The sequence below is a fragment of the Bos indicus genome, chromosome X, assembly GCF_029378745.1.
Source record: "Bos indicus isolate NIAB-ARS_2022 breed Sahiwal x Tharparkar chromosome X, NIAB-ARS_B.indTharparkar_mat_pri_1.0, whole genome shotgun sequence".
In the NCBI taxonomy this organism is placed as follows: Eukaryota; Metazoa; Chordata; class Mammalia; order Artiodactyla; family Bovidae; genus Bos; species Bos indicus.
Window position 1 is genome coordinate 37,984,192 of NC_091789.1, and position 27,984 is coordinate 38,012,175.

The 27,984-nt window shown below is 43.9% G+C and overlaps 2 protein-coding genes across 3 annotated transcripts in view; one reads left to right on the forward strand and one right to left on the reverse strand.

Annotated features, from left to right (window-relative positions):
* Nucleotides 1-25: 25 nt before the first annotated feature.
* Nucleotides 26-27,973, reverse strand: FUNDC2 (FUN14 domain containing 2). The gene is made up of 5 exons (XM_070785451.1): nt 27,809-27,973; nt 24,093-24,243; nt 13,409-13,484; nt 8,546-8,677; nt 26-5,977 (listed from the first exon to the last, which is right to left on the reverse strand). The coding sequence occupies exons 1-5, from the start codon at nt 27,942-27,944 to the stop codon at nt 5,900-5,902; spliced, it is 573 nt and encodes a 190-aa protein (XP_070641552.1). The 5' UTR covers nt 27,945-27,973; the 3' UTR covers nt 26-5,899.
* Nucleotides 27,785-27,984, forward strand: part of F8 (coagulation factor VIII) — a 142,391-nt gene continuing 142,191 nt past the window's right edge. Inside the window, exon 1 of one of the 2 annotated variants that reach the window (XM_070785447.1) lies at nt 27,785-27,921. The gene's annotated coding sequence lies outside the window, so the exon portion shown is untranslated. The remainder of the gene's footprint in view (nt 27,922-27,984) is intronic. The other variant, XM_070785448.1, reaches the window with a different exon arrangement.

The window sequence follows — 27,984 nt, forward strand, 5'->3', positions numbered from 1 at the left end:
CTGTAACAAAAGACCATAGACTGGGTGGCTTAAACAACATACATTTATTTCTCAAAGTTCTGGAGGCAGAAAATACAAGATAAAGGTGCTGAGATTCAGTGTCTGGTGATGGCCCTCTGCCTGATTCATAGACGGCAGCCTTCTCACCATATCCTCATGTGAAGGGACAAGGGAACTCTCTGGAGTCTATTTTATACGATCACTAATTCCACTCATGAGGGCCTTGCACTCATGACTTAATTACCTCCAAAGGCCCCACCTCCAAATGCCATCACCTTGGGTATTAAGGGGTTAGGATTTCAAGCCAGAACAGGGATGATCCTTCCTCCCCTCTTTTAGTACACTAGAGTCTACACTGCTGTGAACAAACTCAGATAGTCCCTGATATTCAAATATCACTATTGTTTGAGACCAAGTGTTCTTTAAATCAGCTTTTCTAAGAATTGCTGTAACGGAGAAAAAAACGATTGCCTGGTAAGCTAAATTCAGGGAATACCAGGTTCCACAAAAATCAACAGGTTTCTTTCCTGCAAGGCTAAAGCTTTTCATAAGTTCATGTGAAGTATGATTCCCTGGAAAGGACTATTATATGTAATACTTGCCAACTCTACCAGCAAACCCCATTTTGCAGATAGCATCTCTCAAAGGAGGGGAACATACTCCTTTGGAGAAATGCTGCCTTAAGAGACCAGGAAAACAGGGCTACATTCTCATAAAATCATTTCAATGTCTTCTGTTAATAGTAAAACAATTTAATGAAACATTTTACAACTACATTTCAGTTCAGTTCAGTCGCTCAGTCATGTCCGACTCTTTGCGACCCCAGGAATCGCAGCATACCAGGCCTCCCTGTCCATCACCAACTCCTGAAGTTTACGCAAACTCATGTCCATCGAGTCAGTGATGCCATCCAGCCATCTTATCCTCTGTCGTCCCCTTCTCTTCCTGCCCTCAATCTTTCCCAGCATCAGTGTCTTTTCAAATGAGTCAGCTCTTCATTCACATCAGGTGGCCAAAGTATTGGAGTTTCAGCTTCAAAATCAGTCCTACCAATGAACATCCAGGATTGATCTCATTTAGGATGGACTGGTTGGATCTCCTTGCAGTCCAAGGGACTCTCAAGAGTTTTCTCCTATACCACAGTTCAAAAGCATCAATTCTTCAGCACTCAGCTTTCTTTATAGTCCAACTCTCACATCCATACATGACCACTGGAAAAACCACAGCCTTGACTAGACAGACCTTTGTTGGCAAAGTAATGTCTCAGCTTTTTAATATGCTGTCTAGGTTGGTCATAACTTTCCTTCCAAGGAGTAAGCATCTTTTAATTTAATGGCTGCAATCACCATCTGCAGTGATTTTGGAGCCCAGAAAAATAAAGTCAGCCACTGTTTCCCCATCTATTTGCCATGAAGTGATGGGACTAGATCCCATGATCTTAGTTTTCTGAATGTTAAGCTTTAAGCCAACTTTTTCACTCTCCTCTTTCAATCAAGAGGCTCTTTAGTTCTTCTTCACTTTCTGCTATAAGGGTGGTGTCATTTGCATATCTGAGGTTATTGATATTTCTCCCGGCAATCTTGATTCTAGCTTGTGCTTCCTCCAGCCCAGTGTTTCTCATGATGTACTCTGCATATAAGTTAAATAAGCAGGGTGACAATATCCAGCCTTGATGTACTCCTTTTCCTATTTGGAACCAGTCTGTTCCATGTCCAGTTCTAACTGTTGCTTCCTGACCTGCATACATGTTTCTCAAGAGGCAGGTTAGGTGGTCTAGTATTCCCATCTCTTTCAGAATTTTCCACAGTTTATTGTGATCCACAGTCAAAGGCTTTGGCATAGTCAATAAAGCATAAATAGATGTTTTTCCAGAACTCTCTTGCTTTTTTGATGATCCAGCGGATGTTGGCAATTTGATCTCTGGTTCCTTTGCCTTTTCTAAAACCAGCTTGAACATCTGGAAGTTCACAATTCACGTATTGCTGAAGCCTGGCTTGGAGAATTTTGAGCATTACTTTACTACCATGTGAGATGAGTGTGAGATGAATGCAATTGTGCAGTAGTTTGAGCATTCTTTGGCATTGCCTTTCTTTGGGATTAGAATGAGAACTGACCTTTTCCAGTCCTGTGGCTACTGCTGAGATTTCCAAATTTGCTAGCATACTGAGTGCAGCACTTTCACAGTAAGATGCTTAAGAAGTATCAAACATCACAGACATACGCCACACTGTATGATTTGGTTTTCTGCCCATGTCTCCAAGAGATCACACTACTATTGCATACGTGATCAAGCAAGCCCCAGACTTGGAACCATGACAAAGAAATGAAGCTGGTAACTTGGTGGAGACCTCCCCAGAAAGGGGAGGACTCGAATTTTGTCTGCAGGGTCCACAACTGGCTTTAAGAAAGTTTCCCTCAGAGAAGAAACTGAGATCATCATGGAATACCAATGATACTCAGATCTTGCCAATCTATCCCTAAGACAATTTTTAAAATCCAATGCATGGCATTTCCCAAACTACAAAAATGTAGATGTTCAAAGTAAGAGCCCAGTCTTAAAACCAGGAAAATGATGGAGGGGACACTTTGACAATAGTTAAGCGTTTTCAAAACCATGTAAGCTAGAATTATGGAAGTCATTCATCATGTCCTGGGTCCTGGCAGGTCCATTAGGCGGGGCTCTTACCCAGGTGACAGGCCACACGTGAGAGTGAATACCCCACCCCGTCCTATTGATGAATGTCCCTGAGGCCAAGTGTCGGGATGTGGGAGCAGACACGTGACCCAGACAGGCGGTGGGAGGGGCCTTATCTGCATGTTATAATAATCACAGTGATGTGCATCACAGTCAGGTTGCTCCAATTTCTGCCATGCCGGCCATGAGGATACAGAGCCTTAGCAAGACTGAAGACACAGGAGTCTTATCTGTCAGCCCTGAGCAGACAGTAGCCAGAAAGTGAACCCTGGACCCCTCTTCCCCTCCTCTGTGAACAGCTCATCTGAGCTGGTCCCAGGGTACCCCGAGAGTGGCAGGGAACAGCAGGTGCACAAGGGGGCTCAGGGGTGAGGAGTGAAAAGGGAGAAAAGCCACCAGCTGTCAGAGGTGGCACAGGCCAGGACAGAGGGAGGGAAGCTCTGAGCAATGGGGAGCAGACGCCCAAACCCGGTCAAAGGGACGACTGGAAAGGCTTCAAGAGAAGCTGCAGTCTCTTCAGCCCCCATCACTAAAAAGGAGGCCCAGCACAGTACTGGATTCTGGGCCCTGGAGGAAAACACATGCCTCCTTAAACAGGCCTTGCCAGTCACGGGCAAACACAGAATCAATGGGTGCAGCTGCCTAGTCCTGGCATGTTTCGCAGGAAGGGGCAGCAAGCTGCTCTGGGGGAAAACCACCCTCACTTCACCGTCTGAAACCAAGCTGCTGGCAACAAGGCCTCCATTTAGTTCAACTCAGTTCAGTCGCTCAGTCGTGTCCGACTCTTTGAGACTCCATGGACCGCAGCACACCAGGCCTCCCTGTCCATCACCAACTCCCAGAGCTTGCTCAAGCTCATGTCCATCAAGTCAGTGATGCCATTCCACCATCTTATCCTCTGTCGTCCCCTTCTCCTCCCACCTTCCATGTTTCTCAGCATCAGGGTCTTTGCCAATTAGTCAGCTCTTCGCATCAGGTGGCCAAAGTACTGGAGTTTCACCTTCAGACTCAGTCCTTCCAATGAGTATTCAGGACTGATGTCCTTTAGGATGGACTGGTTGGATCTCCTTACAGTCCAATGGACTCTCAAGAGTCTTCTCCAACACCACAGTTCAAAAGCATCCATTTAGAGGCACCCCTAAAGGCCTGGGGGGACTCCACTAAGTCCCACCAGCACTGTGCACCAGAGCCCTGCCACTCTCCAACATCAGCACCCATTTGGCATGGCTACCAATGGTAGCCCCGCACAATAGGCAGAAGGCCAGGCCATTCTCACTGTACTATGATGAAAGCAACCTATAATACTGACCTCAACCGTACCAGGGACGACAGGGAAACCAGAGACAGGCCACCCACCCCAACCTGCAACCCGGAGGGGCACAGGACACTTCAGTTAGCTTTTGCAGCCCCAGTATTCCATTGGCGTGGGTGGGGTCACATGAGTCTAATAGTGGATCTATGTATTTATGATTTTTAAGAGTTCTTACCATTTAAGACACATACCAAAATATAATAAAGGGACACATCTGGTATTTGTTTCAAAGCCACTGATAAAACAAACTATATTTTGATGATCATTATAGGTGGGTCGTGGGCCCATGGGGGTCACTGTACTTTCATATATATTTGAACATCTGTATGTTTACATATGTCTGAGCATAAGAAAAAGTGAAAAAATTTTGAGTTTATACAAAAATATAGGACAATGTAGCTCATACCATTATGATTTGTATATAATCCACATGTTACAAGCAAAACTACTTAATGTTGCCTTAAAATATTACAATAAGGAGAAAAATGCAAACGGATGAATTCTAAAAAATTCCACACATCCGCTAGTAGCTACAATTTCCAAATTCAAGTTAAAAGGCAAACATTTTAAAAGGAAGGCATTGAAAACATACATTTTGCAAGGGATCACCTGCAAGTTTAAGAATTAATTCTGAGTTTTCAGCATTCTCAGAATTCATCAAGTCTCAAAAATCCTGCTGATCACTCCATTTTCCACATACTTTTCTATGACCTCATTACTCATATATTCAACAGACTGAGTATCTACTAAGTGCTTGACTCCATGTATACAATGATGAAGACACAGCCTTGCCTTTCTGCACTGGATATTCCAGACATGGTAAAAGGTCGTTACAGAAAAATGTCTTGTTTCTAAGGATGGGTGTGTGTATAAACTTGAATTCTAAAGATAAATTCAAAGAGTTGGGGTCATCATGAGACAGTAGATACCTTTGATGCTACTGTTCTAAACTTTTAATGCTTGGAAATGCCACCATTTTATTTTTTTTGGAAATGCCACCATTTTAAAACTCTGGATAAAGAAACAGAATTGACACAGAGGAGCTACAGGCTACCCCTGACGTTTTGACCGGACATAAAGAAAAGTTCACATTTCAAAGCTTCAAACAGCTTCAAACCCTTTCTATTAAATAAAAACCCAAGAGCTTCTTCCCTCTTACACCTAAAGTCACTTATTTTACCATCAATAAACCCTTTGGAAACAGCCATGAGATGCATTACCCTGTGTGGTGGAAAACATTCCTAGATAATATCTGAATGCCTTTAAATGATTCACTAAGTCTGACCATCCTAAATGTTATCGACTGCTTGGTTTCCCCAAAGGCCTTCCCACCAAACACAGCTTCAGCTCATCGTATGTCACTTTAGGACAAGTTCATTCCATATTCGGATTTTTCAACTGTCACGCACTAAGAGTAGTTCTCTTTCTGTAATCTCAAATCTACTAAAAGAGAAAGTAGACACCACAATTGCAAAATCTTTCATGCTTAAAGGCCAGTGTATTCAGTTCCTTTCCATGCAAAACTTAACGAGGTATGTTATACGCTTGCAATGTCTTTTCCAAATCAAGTGTGGGGCAACCTTTGAAGATCCACTCGGCGTGTCATCTTGTCCTATGTTCTGGTAAGTATCTTATGCGAGAAAGGAATATACTTGCTGACCTACAGATTAGTCCCGGGGGAGTGTGCTAGATAAGCGCTAACATCTATGGTCTCTTCCATTGCCGTCAAGCTCACAGTGGGGCCGTTCCCAACTTGAACCACCAGATGCCTACAAAGCCACTCAGATACGCCATGGCAGGGAGGAGGAAGAGGAGGAGTTTGCTGTCCTAGGGTGGTGGGGAGAGGCTGCTGGTTGGCAAAGCTAGGACTAATGGTGGTGAAGTCATCCCCTCTAGGACGCCATGCCCAGCAGAAAGCCTCCGAAAAAGCCACCAGTCACTAGAACGTTCTTCTTCACAAACGACACCACCTAGGAACAGAAGACAGCACAGTGGATTACTCAGCTGAGGACACTGTTATTGGGGAGGATGGGGATCTGAAGGCGAGCTGACAGGTCTTAGGCTAAGCTGCTGGCAGAGGTTTCTCCTTCCAACCTGTCCACTCGATCCTCCCACCCACAATCTGCCAGGTCTAGCCAGACACCCTCCTCTGAAATCGGATTTCTTCTCTGATTCCCGAAGCTTCCTGCCTCCAGTGAAAGGTCCCGCCTGTTTGAGAGTCGGAGCCCTACGGCTCCCGCATGTGTCCACGATCAACCTCCATCTCAGACCGCACTTGGCTGAGCAGGGCAGACGGACACCCTCTTCTCTCACATGCAAACACCATCTTAGAAAAGTGTTCACCAGGAACACACCCTGCAGCCTAGCTTACTAATTTCCTGAACCTAAGTGCCCTCTCCCTGGCCCCCTTATTAGAGGCACTGTCTCTTGCCACCTGCCCTGGGGCGGGGGACAGGGATGAAAACAATCATACCATTTTCTGAAATACCTGCTTGCATTCATGCTCTTTACTAATGAGCCTCAACTTGGTACACCTTGGCTCTGAATCCCACCATCTGACTGCAACTATTCACACTGAAATCCCTGATGGCCTCCTGGTTGCTACACACTGACCCCAAATATGACAATAGGCTCGCTGCAAGAACAGCCATCCTCCCTCAGAAGAGGAAAGCAAAAACTTGGAGAATGAATGAACCGATTCCAAACCTTCTGGTTAGTTTACAAGTGTTCACTGTTAAGTCACCAGGAAGTTCTAATCAAACATGAACAATATTATTTTTTATTGTATACACTTCTGTATCATTAAAGAAGCTTTTGAAACCATGCATTGTTTTTGTACATGTCCGAATAAAAAATAATTTAGAGGTGAAAAAAGTGCAACTTTCGTAACCTTGAGCTTGAGGGGGATGGAAGGGGGAAGGACTATCTAGGTATGTGAGCCCCCGACAAAGGCCACCTGCCACTCTGGGCAATGGATAACTTCATTGTTTTGGTTTGCTTTTTCATTTTACTGAAGTATAGGTTTTCTACAATGTTGGGCAAAGTTAGACACAGCAAAGTTACGCAGTTGTGCACATATATTCTTTTTTAAAATATTCTTTTCCATTACGGTTTATCCCAGAAGACTGGATGCAGTTCCCTGTACTATACAATAGGCCCGGGCTGGTACCCATTCAAAAATACCCATACAGTTTTTAATAATCTGTAGCTGCTAATCCCACACTCCCCTTCCCTCCCCGACCAGTCTGTTCTCTCTGGGGGTCTGTCTCTATTTCATAGAGATATTCCTTTGTGTCATATTTCAGATTCCACTGATAAGTGCTTTCATAGGGGATTTTTCTCTTTCTGACTTACTTCCCTCAGTATGATCATCTCCAGGTCCATCCGTGTAGCTGCAAATGGCCAAATGTCATTATCTTTTATATCTGAGTAGCATGGCAGCAATGGACAGCTTTGGCCAAGCACTTACCACCACACAGAGCTGTCTGTTCAGTATTTTCATATTCTGCTAAGTCATCTATGCCTCGTCTAACTGCTTTCCAACTTGAAAACATTTGCTGACATGTTCCTGGTCTCTTGGGTCCTTGCAGAATTAATCAGGCACCTTCTTAACACCTTGATCCTGGTCTACTTCCTCCAGTTAAGTGCCTTTACTTATTTGTGGTATTTGAGAATTTTCTAAAGATCATAAAGACCTAACAAAATATAGTATATCTTTCAAAAGAGACAGTCTTCTCCTGTCCCTCCAGTATCAGCCAATATAATCTGACCTGATTTTGTACGCTAGATCAGGGATTAGCAAACTACAGCCCAAGGGCCAAATTTTATTTTAAATAAAATTTCGGTGCAACACAGCCACACCCACCTGCCTACCCATAGTCTCTGGCTATTTTCACGCTACACCCTGTAATTCAATAGTTGTGACAGAGACCACACAGTGTACAGAGCTGACAATATGTATCATCTGACCCTTTACAAAAAAAGCTTACCAACCCCTGGGCTACATATTCTGGATACTTCAGAGATGGGTATGTACCCAAAAGTATGACTCAAAATGATCAGGAAGGTCAAGTTGCTCAATTATGTCCAACTTTTTGTGACCCCATGGACTGTAGCCTACCAGGCTCCTGTCCATGGAATTTTCCAGGCAAAAGTACTGAAGTGGGTTGCCACTTCCTTCTCCAGGGGATCTTCCCAACCCAGGGATCAAACATGGGTCTCCTGCATTGCAGGCAGATGCTTTACCATCTGAACCACCAGGGAAGCCCATCAAAATGATCAGAGTAGCTGTAAAACATACATCCTCATCCTCCTCACTTCCTGACAAGAACTACTTCAAGGGATGATCAACCCACGTGTGTGCCTGCATCCCCAGTAAAAGTCACCAAACCTTCTACTGATCCTTGTAGGTTTACCCTTTGAAAATGCCTCTGAGGTAAAGATATTCCATCCCAGGCTGACATACGGGTATGTCTTCTCCATTTTTGTACAAAGTTGTGTACACCCTTAGGCTTCACAGAAACAAAATGAAGTCTCACCTCCTCTGCTTTGCTCTTGACCTCTGTAGGTATCTGGTTGCTCTTGCGGATCTTCAGCTGTTCCTTGGCCTTCTTCATGTCCTTCTCTACACGCTGCCAGTCCACTTTGATGTAGCCAGTATGGTTTGCAAGCTTTAGTGTCAAAAATGACCGCAAGAGAGGAGAAACACAGTCTGGTTATTTCTCTTGTTCAGGATAAATTACTAAAATCCTTTATCAAAAACCCTTCTGAATTTCTATTTTTTGGAGACATATGCCATCCAAGTTTTGGTACAACTATGATATTAGCGCCAGAGCTCCTCATCATCTGTCCAATGTGCAAGGCCCAATCCCTGGCACAGGAAATCGACAAACAAGCCTTCAATGACTACTGGCAATTATTTCACCTTAACTCTTACCCACCTTGATAAAGTTTTAAGTTAGCTTAAAAAATACAATGGTAAATGAAAATCAGAACTGTAAGTAGAGAGGTAAGGTAAAGAAACCTTAAAGCCAACATAAGCCAGACTTTCTTGACCACGTGAACAGAGCAAGGCTGTCAGGTAGTAATCACTTCTAGTCAGAAATCTTCTAGAACCTGGCCCCAAAGAGACTCCTCATGAGTGATTTCTTTCAAGCGGCACAGAGAGAAGCCATCCAAATATACCTACAGGATATGACTACTTCCCTTACTCAAGACAGGCACACACACAGACTTAGTGAGAAGCATTTCATCACAAATGTGAGAACAGGATAAGACTGATTCAGGCATGACTTTTCCTGATGGACTAGTGTTACCCAGGGAACAAAGAGACAGCCAACCCTCCAAACATAACACTTCTCTCCTTCCAATTTTGGATATGATTTTACCTCTCTGGATAGCTCAAAATATCTGAAACTGAAATTCTTCTCCACTGTCTAGTCTTCTCCTGCATTGCTGCTCACCCTCAAGTCCTCTAGTTAATGGCACCACCAACTAATCCATCACCCAAACCAGGCTGGACAAAGTATTTGCACTACACATGAATAAAAAAAATCATTAATACTGATAAAAAGTAAGATTCTTTTAGATCAGTAAAGGAAGAAACCCACTTGAAAAACAGATAAAAGGCAACTCACACAAGACAGTGGCCAACATAAAGGAGAAGTTCAACTTCGTAAGTAATCAAGGAAATTAACATTATAGTTAACAAGGTACCATAACTCTTTATCAGATTGGAGATAGATAAAACTACTGAAAATACAGTGCTACGAAGGAGATAGGGCAATGGACACTCCTACCACACTCTTCCTGAGAGGGTTAATCAGCAGCTTTGTAAGAGAGTAGTTTGGCTATATCCAGAGGTAAGAGGCATCCAAGTGAGAAAGGAAAAAAAAAAAAAACTGTCACTATTTGTTGACATGTTTTTCTATATAATTTCAAAGAATCCAACAAAACCCCAAAATTCCTACACCCCCAAAAGTTAATGTAGCCAGGATCTACACTACTAAGATGAATACACAAAATCAACTGTATTAGCAATGTTAATATTAACAATCTGAACTGGAAATGGGAAATAAAAGTTAAGATTTTACGAGAGTTGCAAAATGACTGAATACTAGGTGCAAATCCGGAGAAGGCAATGGCACCCCACTCCAGTACTCTTGCCTGGACAATCCCATGGAAGGAGGAGCCTGATAGGCTGCAGTCCATGGAGTCGCTAGGGGTCAGACATGACTGAGCGACTTCACTTTCACTTTTCACTTTCATGCATTGGAGAAGAAAATGGCAACCCACTCCAGTGTTCTTGCCTGGAGAATCCCAGGGACGGGGGAGCCTGGTGGGCTGCTGTCTATGGGGTCGCACAGAGTCGGACACGACTGAAGCGACTTAGCAGCAGCAGCAGGTGCAAATCTACACAAAAATCATACAGGATATCTCTATGCTGAAAACGACAAAATGTTGAAGAAAGAACTCAAAGATGACCAAGATAAATGGAGGGGCAGGCCATGTACACAGAATGGAAGACTCAAAATAGAAGTGATCAGGCCAGTGAAAGAAAGTCAAAGTCGCTCAGTCATGTCCTACTTTTATGACCTCATAAAGTCCATGGAATTCTCCAGGCCAGAATACTGGAGTGGGTGTCATTCCCTTCTCCAGGGGATCTTCCCGACCCAGGGATCAAACCCAGGTCTCCCGCATTGCAGGTGGATTCTCTGCCAACTGAGCTACCAGGGAAGCCCCAGATTAGGCCAGAGTTACTGCAAACCCAACCCCAGCAAGCTGTTTTAGAGCTTTTTCTAAACAAGCTGCTTCTCAATCTGTATGAGAAGACAAAGAAATTAGAACAGCCAAATCACACTACCTGATTTCACAGCAATCAAGACAGTGGGATATTGGAGAAGATACACAGAAGAGATGGACACAGAGAGTAATAGGCCAGAATAATAACAGAAACAGAAAACACAATCAAAAAACAGGCAAAAGACCTGAATAGATACTTCACCAAAAATGAGCTCTGGACAGCAGATAAACACATAAGATGATGTTGTATCACATCAGGAGTTGTATCACTGAGTCCAATCGAGAGAGCTTTAGGACTAAGGGTGAGTGGCTGAGGAAAGGCATAAGAGCAAGGCAAGCTCTTATAAGGAATAAAACTGAGCCACAGATGGACAAGATTTATATGGAAAAAATAAAATTCTAGGCAAAGACGCTACAGAAGACCAAAAGAAATGGAGAGACAGTCGGTGTTCACAGCTAGATGATGCAGTCTCATAAAGGATTTTAATTCTCCCCCAATTTATCTATATGGTTCCCATGCAATTCCAATCAAAAAGGAAACAAAATCTCTGAAAGGAATTCACAAGCCTGTGACATTTAATTCTTTTAATATATTTTTTAAATTTTTTATTTACTTTACAATATTGTATTGGTTTCACCATATGAATCTGCCACAGGTGTACATGTGTTCCCCATCCTGAACCCCCTCCCACCTTCCTCCCCATCCCATCCCTCTGGGTCATCTCAGTGCACCAGCCCCAAGCATCCTTTATCATGCATCAGACCTAGACTGGTGATTTGTTTCACATATGATATTATACATGTTTCAATGCCTTTCTCCCAAATCATCCCACCCTCTCCCTCTCCCACAGAGTCCAAAAGACTGTTCTATACATCTGTGTCTCTTTTGCTGTCTCGCATACAGGGTTATCATTACCATCTTTCTAAATTCCATATATATGCATTAGTATACTGTATTGGTGTTTTTCTTTCTGGCTTACTTCACTCGGTATAATTGGCTCCAGTTTCACCCACCTCATTAGAACTGATTCAAATGTATTCTTTTTAATGGCTGAGTAATACTCCACTGAGTGTATGTACCACAGCTTTCTTATCCATTCGTCTGCTGATGGACATCTAGGTTGCTTCCATATCCTGGCTATTATAAACAGTGCTGCAATGAACACCGGGGTACACGAGAACTGCCATATGACCCAGCAATCCCACTTCTGGGCATACACACCAAGGAAACTGTCCTAACATTTAAATGGGAGAAGTGAAGGTACAGAGGCCGCCACAATGACCCTGAAGAATACGTGCAGGAACCTGTCTTGCCAACTATCAAGGACTAGCAAAGCAGACAGAGTCCAATCCACCCATAGATGAATCTGCACGTATGATAGAGGCAGTGGTACAAATAAAGGAAGACATTCGCTAAAGGCAGCTAGGATAGTCATCCAGAGACAAGAGAGAAAACTGGATCCTTATGTCAAATGACAAGCCCTGTTCTCCCAACACTGTGACTACCCTGGTGACAGACCCCTGTGTCCCACCTGCCACACAGTCCATGATCACCCAGGAAGATAATGACAAGCCCCTGCTCACTCCTTCCTGTTTCCTTCTGGGTTGTCATCAGCCTTCCTTCCTCTCACACCTTTCGACACCAGGACAATGACAGCTGAATCCCTGGTGCACCCCAACCCATCGGGAAAAGTCACTCAAATTGTGAATCTCACGTGGGACTACCCTGCTAAAATGGGACCCCAGCACAAGTCTACGAACTATGGCTCCTACAGAGCAGGCATTCGCCAGCTCAGCTGCACCTCAGAAGCTGGAAAATATTCCAATAGACCAGTATGTTGGTGCTGGGCTGAGTTGCTCAGTCCCATCTGACTCTTTGCAACCCCATGGACTGTGGCCCACCAGGCTCCTCTGTCCACGGGGATTCTCCAGGCCAGAACACTGGAGTGGGTTGCCCTGCCCTACTCCAGGAGATCTTCCCGACCCAGGAACTGAACCCAGGTCTGCCGCACTGCAGGCAGATTCTTTACCAGCTGAGCCATCAAGGAAGCCCACAAGCTCTGAAATCAGATGGAGGTGGGCAGGCCAGACCCCAAGCCTCGGTGTTGTGTCAAACGCCCAGGTGATTCCAATGTGGAGTCAGGTTTGCAAACCAAGTAAACAGGGGTGGCCTCAGGGAACCAGCAGGCAGTTATTCAAATACAAACTCCAGGCCAAGGCACAGCACAGACCATCTGACCGTAGGGTCATTTAGCCCTCATGTCTCACCAGCTTAGTGTCTAAGAATAAGTCAGATCATAGGGCGCTTGCATCACACTGGGGATTTTTGAAACCACACCTGCTTCATCTTTCAAGCAGTCTTAAAAACCCTGGAAGGGAGAGATGATAAGGAATACATACTCATGTTCCCATGTTATAAATGACAAAAGAATCCATCTCATGATACTTGATGAAGTTTGATTCAAAAAGTCATCAGCCTTTCAAAAAGTACATGAAACCATTCAGTGTCACAGAGCCAGGGCTAGATTACACCTCCCCTGGCTACATTCCAAATGGGCAAGGGGAACAGCCAAGCATCCAGGAACATTTCCCGTACAGACCTGAAGCAGAAAAAATCCACCTCCCACAGCCGTTGCAGCCAGTTTTCCAACCTTCTGGAATATGAAACCCGTGCACCTACAAAAAGCAACGGGACCAGCCGTCAGAGAAGCACACACGTGGACTTCTGACAACATTTACGTCTTACCTTGGGACGATCCAGCCAACTTCCTGCTGCATAGGACATACAGCCAGTCCCCTCCAGAGGGAGGAAACGGTAGAGACTCAGAAAGACTCAGATTGAGATATTGGCTCTACCTACTTAATTCTGTGGTCTTGAGAAAATACCTTTCTATTTTAATTGGAGGCTAATTACTTTACAATATTGTAGTGTTTTTTGCCATACATTTACATGAATCAGCCATGGGTGTACATCTGTTGCCCATTCTGAACCTCCCTCCCACCTCCCTCCCCATCCCATCCCTCTGGGTCATCCCAGTGCACCAGCCCTGAGCACCCTGTCTCATGCATCAAACCTGGACTGGCGATCTATTTCACGTATGATAATATACATGTTTCAATGCTATTCTCTCAAATCATCCCACCCTCGCCTTCTCCCACAGAGTCCAAAAGACTGTTCTTTACATCTGTCTCTTTCACTGTCTCGCATATAGAGTCATCCTTACCATCTTTCTAAATTCTATATATATGCGTTAATATACTGTACTGGTGTTTTTCTTTCTGACTTACTTCACTCTGTATAATAGGCTCCACTTTCATCCACCTCATTAGAACTGACTCAAATGTATTCTTTTTAATGGCTGAGGTGCAGTAGGGCCGAGAGGAGCTACTCCACGTTCAAGGTAAAGAGGGGCAGCCGTGAGGAGATACCACTCATCCAAGGTAAGGAGATACCCCACGTCCAAGCTAAGAGAAACCCAAGTAAGACAGTAGGTGTTGTGAGAGGCCATCAGAGGGCAGACACACTGAAACCATAATCACAGAAAACTAGCCAGTCTGATCACATGGACCACAGCCTTGTCTAACTCAATGAAACTAAGCCATGCCATGTGAGGCCACCCAAGACTGATGGGTCATGGTGGAGAGGTCTGACAGAATGTGGTCCACTGGAGAAGGGAATGGCAAACCACTTCAGTATTCTTGCCTTGAGAACCCCATGAACAGTATGAAAAGGCAAAATGATAGGATACTGAAAGAGGAACTCCCCAGGTCGGTAGGTGCCCAATATGCTACTGGAGATCAGTGGAGAAATAACTCCAGAAAGAATGAAGGGATGGAGCCAAAGCAAAAACAATACCCAGTTGTGGATGTGACTGGTGATAGAAGCAAGGTCCGATGCTGTAAAGAGCAATATTGCATAGGAACCTGGAATGTTAGGTCCATGAATCAAGGCAAATTGGAAGCGGTCAAACAGGAGATGGGAAGAGTGAATGTTGACATTCTAGGAATCAGTGAACTAAAATGGACTGGAATGGGTGAATTAAACTCAGATGACCATTATACCTACTACTATATCTACTACTGTGGGCAAGAATCCCTTAGGAGAAATGGAGTAGCCATCATGGTCAACAAGAGAGTCTGAAATGCAGTACTTGGATGCAATCTCAAAAATGACAGAATGATCTCTGTTCATTTCCAAGACAAACCATTCAATATCACAGTAATCCAAGCCTATGCCCCAACCAGTAACACTGAAGAAGCTGAAGTTGAACGGTTCTATGAAGACCTACAAGACCTTTTAGAACTAACACCCAAAAAAGATGTGCTCTTCATTATAGGGGACTGGAATGCAAAAGTAGGAAGTCAAGAAACACCTGGAGTAACAGGAAAATTTGGCCTTGGAATATGGAATGAAGCAGGGCAAAGACTAATAGAGTTTTGCCAAGAAAATGCACTGGTCATAGCAAACACCCTCTTCCAACAACACAAGAGAAGACTCTACACATGGACATCACCAGATGGTCAACACCGAAATCAGACTGATTATATTCTTTGCAGCCAAAGATGGATAAGCTCTACACAGTCAGCAAAAACAAGACCGGGAGCTGACTGTGGCTCAGATCATGAGCTCCTTATTGCCAAACTCAGACTTAAATTGAAGAAAGTAGGAAAAACCACTATACCATTAAGGTATGACCTAAATCAAATGCCTTATGATTATACAGTGGAAGTGAGAAATAGATTTAAGGGACTAGATCTGATAGACAGAGTGCCTGATGAACTATGGATGGAGGTTCGTGACATTGTACAGGAGACAGGGATCAAGACCATCCCCAGGAAAAAGAAATGCCAAAAAGCAAAATGGCTGTCTGGGGAGGCCTTCCAAATAGCTGTGAAAAGAAGAGAAGTGAAAAGCAAAGGAGAAAAGGAAAGATATAAGCATCTGAATGAAGAGTTCCAAGGAATAGCAAGGAGAGATAAGAAAGCCTTCCTCAGGGATCAACGCAAAGAAATAGAGGAAAACAACAGAATGGGAAAGACTAGAGATCTCTTCAAGAAATTTAGAGATACCAAGGGAACATTTCCTGCAAAGATGGGCTCGATAAAGGACAGAAATGGTATGGACCTAATAGAAGCAGAAGATATTAAGAAGAGGTGGCAAAAATACACAGAAGAACTGTACAAAACAGATCTTCAAGACCCAGATAAACACGATGATGTAATCACTCACATAGAGCCAGACATCCTGGAATGTGAAGTCAAGTGGACCTTAGAAAGCATCACTAAGAACAAAGCTAGTGGAGGTGATGGAATTTCAGTTGGGCTATTTCAAATTCTAAAAGATGATGCTGTGAAAGTCCTGCATTCAATATGTCAGCAAATTTGGAAAACTCAGCAGTGGCCACAGGACTAGAAAAGGTCAGTTTTCATTCTAATCCCAGAGAAAGGCAATGCCAAAGAATGCTGAAACTACTGCACAATTGAACTCATCTCACACGCTAGTAAAGTAATGCTTAAAATTCTCCAAGCCAGGCTTCAGCAATACGTGAACCATGAATTTCCACATGTTCAAGCTGGTTTTAGAAAAGGCAGAGGAACCAGAGATCAAATTGCCAACATCTGCTGGATCATCGAAAAAGCAAGAGAGTTCCAGAAAAACATCTATTTCTTCTTTATTGACTACACCAAAGCCTTTGACTGTGTGGATCACAATAAACTGTGGAAAATTCTGAAAGAGATGGGAATACCAGACCACCTGACCTGCGTCTTGAGAAATCTGTATGCAGGTCAGAAAGCAACAGTTAGAACTGGACATGGAACAACAGACTGGTTCCAAATAGAAAAAGGAGTACGTCAAGCCTGTATATTGTCACCCTGCTTATTTAACTTATATGCAGAGTACATCATGAGAAACGCTGGGCTGGATGAAGCACAAGCTAGAATCAAGATTGCCAGGAGAAATATCAATAACCTCAGATATGCAGATGACACCACCCTTATGGCAGAAAGTGAAGAGGAACTAAAAAGCCTCTTGATGAAAGTGAAAGAGGAGAGTGAAAAAGTTGGCTTAAAGCTCAACATTCAAAAACGAAGATCATGGCATCTGGTCCTATCACTTCATGGGAAATAGATGGGGAAACAGTGGAAACAGTGGCTGACTTTATTTTTTGGGCTCCAAAATCACTGCAGATGGTGACTACAGCCATGAAATTAAGACGCTTACTCCTTGGAAGGAAAGTTATGACCAATCTAGATAGCATATTCAAAAGCAGAGACATTACTTTGCCAACAAAGGTCCGTCTAGTCAAGGCTATGGTTTTTCCTGTGGTCAAGTATGGATGTGAGAGTTAGACTGTGAAGAAAGCTGAGCGCCAAAGAATTGATGTTTTTGAACTGTGGTGTTGGAGAAGACTCTTGAGAGTCCCTTTGACTGCAAAGAAACCCAACCAATCACTTCTAAAGGAGTTCAGTCCTGGGTATTCATTGGAAGGACTGATGCTGAAGCTGAAACTCCAATACTTTGGCCACTTCATGCGAAGAGTTGACTCATTGGAAAAGACCCTGATGCTGGGAGGGATTGGCAGCAAGAGGGGAAAGGGACAACAGAGGATGAGATGGCTGGACTGCATCACCAAATCAACGGGCAGGAGTTTGAATAAATTCCGGGAGTTGGTGATGGACAGGAAGGCCTGGCGTGCTGGGATTCATGGAGTTGCAAAGAGTCGGACACGACTGAGCGACTGAATTGAACTGAATATTCCATTGTGTATATGTACCACAGCTTTCTTATCCATTCGTCTGTTGATGGACATCTATGTTGCTTCTATGTCCTGGCTATTATCCCTGCATTTCTCAGAGAACTCTGGCAACATGGTGGAGAATGGATCAGAAAAACGGAGGAGACATGCTGGGGGTCTGCACTAAGGCCATGTGATGGAGGGAAGAAAAACATAACTGTGTTCGAGCCTAGAGGACTCGCATCGGAAACGGGACAGGATTCTTCCCCGAATGATGATGCAGACCGCAGTGGCGTGTATTTATTTCTGCATTTGGCCTTCGCTGCAACATGTGAGTCATGGCATGTGAACTCAGTTGCTCCACATGGGATGTACTCGCCTGACCAGGGATCACAAAGTCTGAGCCACTGGCCCACCAAGGGAGGCCCTTTTCATCTTTAAAATTAGCTCTAGAGAATAAAGTATAGGGCACATGTGGAATTTGGTAGAGCAGTCTGTCAATGTGCCCCAGAGCCAGAATCAATTATATGAGGAATAAAAAAGATATCCAGCACCCAGTAAGGTAAAATGCACAATACTGCTATCTTAATTAAATTACCAGGCGTGCAGAGTAGGAAAAAAAGCCCATAAATGAAGGAAAAAATAAATCAGCTGAAAGCAACCTAGAAGTGGCACCAAAGATACAACACGGACAAAAACAGCAGTTACTCTGACTGTATTTCATGTGTTCAAGAAGCTAGAGCAAAGGCTGTATATAATAGGTAGAGACAAGGAACATATTTTGCCAAGATGAAAATCAAACTTCTAGAGGTGAAAACTATAGTGTCTGAGATGAACACTATGCTTGATCGAATTGCTGTTTAGATCAACGTAGAAAAAAGATCAGTAAACATGACACAGCAATAAACACAATCAAAATGAAACAGAAAAATACATGAACATGCCCGTAATACTGAATTACAGTTATACATTGGGGAAAGCTGGAGCATGGGCTCTCTCTGGGTTATTTTTAACAAGCACCCGTGAAGCTATGCTGCTGCTGCTGCTAAGTCGCTTCAGTCGTGTCCGACTCTGTGCGACCCCATAGACGGCAGCCCATCAGGCTTCCCCGTCCCTGGGATTCTCCAGACAAGAACACTGGAGCGGGTTGCCATTTCCTTCTCCAATGCATGAAAGTGAAAAGTGAAAGCGAAGTCGCTCAGTTGTGTCCGACTCTTAGCGACTCCATGGACTGCAGCCTACCAGGCTCCTCCATCCATGGGATTTTCCAGGCAAGAGTACTGGCGTGGGGTGCCATTGCCTTCTCTGCCGTGAAGCTATAGTTATCTCAAAATAAAAACTTTTTAAAAACCTAAGTGTCAGGGAATCACAGGAAAATTTCAAGCAGTGTAATATCTGTCTTATTGGGAATTGTTGAAGGATAGAAAAATATTTGAATAAATAATGAGGAAAATAGTCTGAATACAGTAAAAATATCTTGCGAAAAACAAAGATGAAGACCTTTCTTAGATACACAAAATCTGAAAAAGAAATCATCACTAGCAGACCCAGAGAACAAAGAATGCTAAAAAGAAATCTTTCAGGCAGAGGAAAATGATACCAGCTAGAAATGCAGATACACACAAAAGCATGATGAGTAAAAGAAACTGTGAAAGTAAATTGAAAGGTTTCATTTTCATTATTTAAAAATATGTGGTGGTTTAGCCGCAAGTCGTGTCCAACTCCTGCAACCTCAGGCTCCTGTTTAAAATATAAGAATTAAATATTCAATGAAAAATAATAAGAATGTATTATGGATTAATAACACATACATGTTAAATGTATGACAATGAAAATCAAGGGTAAAGGAGTTAAATGGAAGTATACTGTTATAAGAGCACCAGTCTATGTGAACTGGTATTTATCTTGATGACAGACTCTGATAAATAAAAGATACATCCTATAAACCCTAATGCAACCACGAAAATCACACAATGAAGAGACATAGCTAATAAACCAAGAAAGGACATAAACAGAATTACGGGCTTCCCTGGTGGCTCATCTGATAATGAATCTGCCTGCGATGTGGGACACCTGGGTTCGATCCCTGGGTTGGGAAGATCCCCTAGAGAAGAGAAAGGCTACGCACTCCAGTATTCTGGCCTGGAGAATTCCAGGGACTATAAGTCCCTGGGGTCACAAAGAGTCGGATGCAACTGAGCCACTTTCAGTTTAACTTTTCATGTGACTCAGCAGCAGCAGAACAACTAAGCACAAAGAAAACTGGACTTCATCAAAACTAAAAATTCTGTCCATTAAAGGACATTATGGCACTTCCTTGGAGGTCCCGTTGTGAATGTCCAATGCAGGCAACACGGGTTCAATCCCTGATCCAGGAAGATTCCAGATGCCACAAGGCAACCAAGCCTCTATGCCCAGAGCCTGGGAACTGCAACTAGAGAAAGCCCACACACAGCAACAGAGATCCAGTACAGCCAATTCAATAAATCAAATTTTCTAGAAAGGACTTTATCCAGAAACTAGAAAGACAACTTAATAGAATAAAATGTTTTCATTCAGATCTGCTGCTGCTGCTAAGTCGCTTCAGTTGTGTCTGACTCTGTCCGACCCCATAGACGACAGCCCACCAGGCTCCCCCGTCCCTGGGATTCTCCAGGCAAGAACACTGGAGTGGGTTGCCATTTCCTTCTTCAATGCGTGAAAGTGAAGTCGCTCAGTCACGTCCAACCCTTAACGACCCCATGGACTGCAGCCCTGGCAAGAGTCAAATATCCCAAGCAAAGAATTCTTACAACTGAAGAACAGAAAGACAAAACAACTCCATTTTTTCAGATCAGAGGCAGAGATGGCCAACACACACATCAAAGATGCTCAACATCAGTAGTCACCATGTCAGACCCAGATCACGCCCACTAAGATGGCTATAATAATTTTTTACTTGAGAAAATAGTGTTGGTGAGATGTAGCTGTAACAAGGAAAGCAGTCCCAATGCACACTGCAACATGAATGAACATCAAAAACATGCTCTCAGGGAAAGCCAGACACAGAAGGTCACAGAGTGTATGATTTGATTTATTTTGAACCTAGAAAGAGGCCATGGTTACACAAAGCTGTAAATGGACTAAATGTCACTGAACTGTACACTCTAAAAGGTCAGTTTTCTTTTGGGTGAATTTCACCTTAATTAAAAAAATATATATATATATGCATATACACAGTAGTGAAGTGAAAGTGAAAGTGAAGCCGCTTAGTCGTGTCCGACTCTTAGCGACCCCATGGACTGTCAGACATGACACCAAAAGCCACAGCTATAAAATAAAGAGTTGATAAGTGGTATTTCAAGATTAAGATCTTCTGTTTTTTGAAAGACACTGTCAAAATAATAAAAAGCTACAAAATAGAAGAATATATTTGCAAATCATGTATTTGCAAATACATGTATCCAGAATATAAAGAAATCTCACCACCCAGTAGTGAGAAAAAACAAACTCCCCAATAAAAATATGTAGAAAATATCTAAACATACCTCACCAAAAATAGATGGATAGTAAAAAACAAGCCCATGAAAAAAATTTTCAGTATCATTATTCACCAGAAAAATGTAAATTAAAACTACAGTGAGATATCACTTCACAGCCACTAGGATGGTTGTAGTCAATAACACATTATGCCAGAAATAGACTGAAAGACATAGAGAACAAACCAGTGTTTACCAGTGGCAGAAGAAAGTGGGAAGGGGCAAGATGGGGCTAGGGGATTAGAACTACCATGTATCAACTAGATAAGCAACCAGGATATATTGTACAGCACAGGGAAAATAGAGCCATTATCTTGTCAGAATTCTTACATTATCTTGTAAGAATGGCATTTAACCAGCAGAAATACTCAATCACTACACTGTGTATATGAAAGTAACACAATATTGTAAGTCAACTACACTTAACAAAAAAGATATTATGCCAAGTGTTAGGATGTAGAGAAACTGGAACTCTAATACACTGCTGGGGGAGACGTAAGATGGTACTTTAGAAAACTGCTTGACAGAGTCTTAAAAAGTTAAGACATTCACCTACTATGACTCAACCATACTTTTTCGAGGTATTTACCCACAAGAAATGGAAAGCATATAATCATATAAAGATGGGTACACAAACGTGAACAGCAGTTTTAGCACCAAAATGCAAACAAACCAGTATCATCAAGGGGACTGGACGAACTATTTTATCCATACAGTGGACTAATACTCAGCAATAAAAGGGAATAAACTCAAAATGGATTAAAGATCTAAACATAAGACCAGAAACTATAAAACTCTTAGAGGAGAACATAGGCAAAACACTCTCCGACATAAACCACAGCAGGATCCTCTATGACCCACCTCCCAGAATATTGGAAATAAAAGCAAAAATAAACAAATGGGACCTAATTAAAATTAAAAGCTTCTGCACAACAAAAAAAACTACAAGCAAGGTGAAAAAGCCTTCAGAATGGGAGAAAATAATAGCAAATGAAGCAACTGACAAACAACTAATCTCAAAAATATACAAGCAACTCCTGCAGCTCAATTCCAGAAAAATAAATGACCCAATCAAAAAATGGGCCAAAGAACTAAACAGACATTTCTCCAAAGAAGACATACATATGGCTAACAAACACATGAAAAGATGCTCAACATCACTCATTATCAGAGAAATGCAAATCAAAACCACAATGAAGTACCATTTCATGCCATTCAGAATGGCTGTGATCCAAAAGTCTACAAGCAATAAATGCTGGAGAGGATGTGGAGAAAAGGGAACCCTCTTACACTGTTGGTGGGAATGCAAACTAGTACAGTCACTATGGAGAACAGCGTGGAGATTCCTTAAAAAACTGGAAATAGAACTGCCTTATGACGCAGCAATCCCACTGCTGGGCATACACACCGAGGAAACCAGAATTTAAAGAGAAACATGTACCCCAATGTTCATCGCAGCACTGTTTATAATAGCCAGGACACGGAAGCAACCTAGATGTCCATCAGCAGATGAATGGATAAGAAAGCTGTGGTACATACACTCAGTGGAGTATTACTCAGCCATTAAAAAGAATATATTTGAATCACTTCTAATGAGGTGGATGAAACTGGAGCCTATTATACAGAGTGAAGTAAGCCAGAAAGAAAAACATCAATACTGTATACTAACGCATACATATGGAATTTAGAAAGATGGTAACGATAACCCTGTATGCGAGACAGCAAAAGAGACACAGATGTATAGAACAGTCTTTTGGACTCTGTGGGCGGGGGGATGATTTGGGAGAATGGCATTGAAACATGTATAATACCATATAAGAAATGAATCACCAGTCCAGGTTTGATGCAGGATACAGGATGCTTGGGGCTGGTGCACTGGGATGACCCAGAGGGATGGTATGGGGAGGGAGGTGGGAGGGGGGTTCAAGATTGGGAACACGTGTACACCCGTGGTGGATTCATGTTGATGTATGGCAAAACCAATACAATATTGTAAAGTAATTAGCCTCCAATTAAAATAAAATATATATATATATATATTTTAAAAGAAAATAAAAATATATATACAATAAAAAAACAAATATAAAAAAAATAATAAAAGGGAATGAACTCATGATACACATAACAGCACAGCTGAACCTCAAAATTAGTATGCTCAGTGAAGGAGGCCAGATTTAAAAAAAAAAGAATACACACTGCATAATTCCATTCACATATGATTCTAGAAGATGCCAAGTGATCTATAGTGATTCAAAGCACTAACTATGTTGTTCTGGACAAGTACACCTTTTCAGGTCTTGTGAAATGAAAGTCACTCAGTTGTGTCCATCTCTTTGCTACCCCATGAACTATACAGTCCATGGAATTCTCCAGGCCAGAATACTGGAGTAGGTAGCCTTTCCCTTCTCCAGGGGATCTTCCCAACCCAGGTCTCCCACATTGCAGGCAGATTCTTTCCCAGTTGAGCCACCAGGGAAGCCCAAGCACACTGGAGTGGGTAGCTTATCCCTTCTCCAGGGGATCTTCCCGACCCAGGAATCGAACTGGGGTCTCCTGCATTGCAGGCGGATTCTTTACCAACTGAGCTTTCAGGGAGGCCCGCTTTCTAAGCCTTAGTTTCTATGAAATGACGACAGATCATAGCAATACCCATTTCAGAGTTGTTGTGAGCAGGAAATGCGGGATCTATATCCTTAAAATTGCACCTGGCAAGTAGTGAATACCATGTGTAACCATTAAATAGCACTTGACCATTATGTGTAGATGTATATGACACGTGAGGTGATCAATTTCACAAAAGTCAATGTGTTTTCATTGGTTACAGGAGATGGTTTCTATGACCAAAACATTGATCAATTTCACAAAAGTCAATGTGTTTGCATTGGTTAAAGGAGATGGTTTCTATGACCAAAACACTGATCAATTTCACAAAAGTTAAAGTATTTTCATTGGTTACAGGAGATGGTTTATATGACCAAAACACTGCATTGTGCCAAAAACAGACACTGGACATCATTTCCATCACTTACCATCCAGTGACACCTCCAATTAACAGCTGGGTTGCCACACTATACTTTTCGGCTGAAGGCCCAGATTCCTGCCCAAAGAGCGTGCGCCACCATGGCTGCTTTTTAGCAAGTTCTGCAAGGTCCAGTGACTCAAACTTTCCCTCAAAGTTTCCTACAAGAATTAAGATACTGGTTAAGAAAACAGTTACTGTCACAATAAATCACTAACATTCCTACCCTAGATTAAGAGACATTTAAGGAAACAGAGACAGTTGTAATAAGAACCTCCAAATATTTATCTGTTTTAAATAGCAAATTCACTCGGAAATTCTGACCAGCAACTTTTGAAAATCAGACAAAAATCAACAAATATCTTAGAGGGGGAAAAAATCTCCACAATTTAGAATGAGTACTCCAGTTTCTCCTCTCAAGCTGAAAAACCCCCAAAGGACCCAGGAAAAACTGGTAGGAGAATTCTTACAAAATTACAGTAACACAGAGGTAACTAATTTCAAGAGTTATACAACTAATCTATTTACCAGTGCAGAACTGACATAAGCACAGAAAAATCTACCAATGGATGAGAACCCAGAATCTAGAAGTAGATCTACACATATAGTCATTTGATTGTCAGTGTCATGGCACAAAAGTTATTTACTAGGGAAAGTTTTCAACACATTGTGTGAAACTAGGTATCTGTACTAATGAAAACAAAAGGTCAATCCTTACTTGACACAATGCCCAAAATATAATTGAAGAATTAATTCAAGGCTGACCACAGATTCCAATTTAGCAAAACCAAACTATGGGTGTTTAAGGAACTGGATTTTCTAGGGCCTGCTCTCGTTCAGTTGCTCAGTCCTGTCTGACTCTTTGTGACACCATGGACTGTAGCACGCTAAGCTCTTCTGTCCCATGGGATTTCCCAGGCCAGAATACTGGAATGGGTTGCCATTTCCTTCCACCCAGGGATCGAACCTGCATCTCCTGCGTTGGCAAGCAGATTCTTTACCACTGAGCCCCCTGGGAAGCCCTGTATGGCCTAAGCAGTAGTTAAATGACAATTTTTCTTCCAATGTAACCACAACACATTAATGCTGTGTTGAAGAAGAAAAGCTCTCCCTGGGTCAAAGAACGTCACTGAAAACAAGCAAGAGTTTTTTTGAGTTTTGTTTTAATGTCAAGACCTTTAGCTCAAGAGAGGGCTCCAGCCCAAACGGGTCAAATCAGAAACACTGAGTTCACCCAAAGTCACTTAGTCATTAAACAAATGCTGCCAAGTGCTATGTGGAGAAGTCAGTAGCCTTGCTTGCCATTTGGGGCAGAAAGGATTACAGGATTATTGATCATCAGTATGATACAGACAAATCCCTACTGTCAACCTCAAGGTTTCTCACCACAATTTCCTAGGTGCAAATAACTTATTCGCTACACATTTTAAGTAAATTGAGGGCAGTCTGCTCTGCAGAAACTCCCTTATGGATACCAACACCTTGCAAGTGTTTATCACTCAGTTGTGTCCAAGTCTTTGTGACCCCGTGGTCTGTAGCCCACCAGGCTTCTCTGTCTATGGGATTTTCCAGGCAAGAACACTGGAGTGGGTTGCCATTTCCTTCCCCAGGGGATCTTCCTGACCCAGATATTGAACCCAAGTCTCCCGCATTGCAGGCTGACTCTTTACCAACACCTTAGAGTCACTGCAATTCCGTGGTGTGCTGGGAAACATGGAAGGATCGCGATGGGGTGGGGACATGCTGGTGTGTCGTGCACACCCACAGCCAGGACATGACATCACTGAATTGTGACGGTGCTGAACACGGAGCTGGGGTGGAGGCAGACTGGTGTGTGTGTGTGTACGTGTGCAGGTTGGGGTATGTGTGTGTGTTGGCAGACTGGTATGGGGGGGCAGACTGGTGTGTGTGTGTGGGGGCAGACTGGTGTGTGTGTGTGGGAGGCAGACTGGTCTGTGTGTATGTGTGTGCAGACTGGTGTGTGTATGGTGGGGGCAGGGGGCAGACTGGTGTGTGTGTGTGTGTGTGTGTGCAGACTGGTGTGCGGGGGAGACTGGTGTGTGTGGGGGGGCACACTGGTGTGTGTGTTGCACATGAATAGCCATTGTGATGGCACTAAACATGGAGCTGGGGTGGGGGCAGACTGGTGTGTGTGTTGCACATGCACAGCCAGGGCATGACATCACTGAATTGTGACGGCGCTGAATGAGGAGCTGGGGCTGGGGCAGCCGTGCGTGCGTGCGTGTGTGTGTGTGTGCGTGCGCGCAGACTGGTGGGGGGGGGAGACTGGTGGGTGTATCAGTGTGTGTGTGTACAGACTGGTGTGTGTGTGTGTTGCACAGAACAGTAAGGGCATGACCTCACTGAATTGTGACAGCGCTGAATGAGGAGCTGGGGCGGGGGCAGACTAGTGTGTGTGAGTGCACATGTGCAGATTGGTGTCTGTATGTGTGGGGGGGGGGGCAGACTGGTGTGTGTGTGTGTGTTGCACAAGCACAGCAAGGGCATGACATCACTGAATTGTGAAGGCACTGAATGAGGAACTGGGGCGGGGGCTGACTAGTGTGTGTGTTGGGGGGGGGACAGACTGGTGTGTGTGTGTGTTGCACACCCACAGCCAGGGCATGACATCATGGAATTGTGACGGCGCTGAACGCAGAGCTGGGGCGGGGGCAGACTGGTGTGTGTGTGTGTGTCTGTGTCTGTCTTGGACGCGCACAACCAGGGCGTGACATCATGAAATTGTGACGGCACTGAATGCGCAGCTGGAAGAGGTGTGGGGCTATCTCCACCACATGGACATGACAGCTGTCCATAACCGAAGAGTACAGATAACAGTGAAACATGGCAAATAAGAGAGAATGAATTCTGAGTCCTTCCATTCTTGTGTTTTAAACAGAATTTCTGTAACCTTGTTTATGTAAATTTATAAAACTCATACAAGTACATATGAGTTTTCGGTGATGGCTCTGTAAGACAGTGAAAGTTAAGTCGCTCAGTCGTGTCCAACTCCTTGGGACCCCATGGACTGTAGCCCACCAGGCTCTTCCGTCCATGGAATTTTCCAGGCAAGAGTACTGGAGTGGGTGGCCATTTCCTTCTCCAGGGGATCTTCCCAACCCAGGGATCGAACCCGGGTCTCCCACATTGCAGGCAGATGCTTTACCATCTAAGCCACCAGGGAAGCCCTATGAGACAGTACTGAACTGAATACAGTCTGTAGCATTCACAGTGGGACAAGAAGCAGGAAGACTTGGTCCACTGTGTATTTGATTACAGGGACTCTGTTTTTTGTCTTTTTCTGAGACTCCTGAGTATGCAGACTACAGAGACGATTTCCAAGAACCGTATCCTGTGTCCGCTTTCAAACCCATCAAAGCGCCAGGAGGGGCAGCCCGCACACAGAATGACCCGCCTGAAGTCTCTGGGTTCCCGACCGCTTCCGAGAACACAAACCAAAAGTTGCCGGGTCCAGGCTGCCGGGGCGGGGCCGGAAGGCGGAGGAGCCTGCCCCGAGCCGAACCCCCGGAAAAGGTCGGCTCCAGCGCGGCCGCTGACCTTGGCTGGGCCCGGCCGGAGCTCCAGCGCCCTCCCCCGCCCCTGCGCCGCGCGGGTTCCTTGGGGCGGAGGGCGCGGCCTGGCCTGGGAGGAGCGGAGCCCATCCCTTTCCGGAGCCCGGGAAGGCGGCTCCTCGCGGCGCCACCGGGGGCCCGCGCCCGCCCTTACCTTGACTGGCGGCGGCCATTTCGGCGAGCTCGTCTCGCGATGACACCCGCGCGGCTTCGCCGCGGGAGGACGCGGAGTGGCGCGCCGCCGCCGTCTGCGCGAGGTGGCTTCCGGTACGTTGGGTAGATGTTTCCATTCCCACGGCGGCGGCGGAAGAGGCCGGGCGGGGCACGGGC

Excerpts from the sequence above, each read along its gene's own strand:
- FUNDC2 (XM_070785451.1), bottom strand. The coding sequence starts at position 27,944 with ATGGAAACATCTACCCAACGTACCGGAAGCCACCTCGCGCAGACGGCG. Across the intron at positions 8,678-13,408 it reads GTGGATTTTTTCTGCTTCAG|CTTGCAAACCATACTGGCTA; the intron begins GTCTGTACGGGA and ends TTGACACTAAAG. Across the intron at positions 5,978-8,545 it reads TCAAGAGCAAAGCAGAGGAG|GTGGTGTCGTTTGTGAAGAA; the intron begins GTGAGACTTCAT and ends TTCTGTTCCTAG.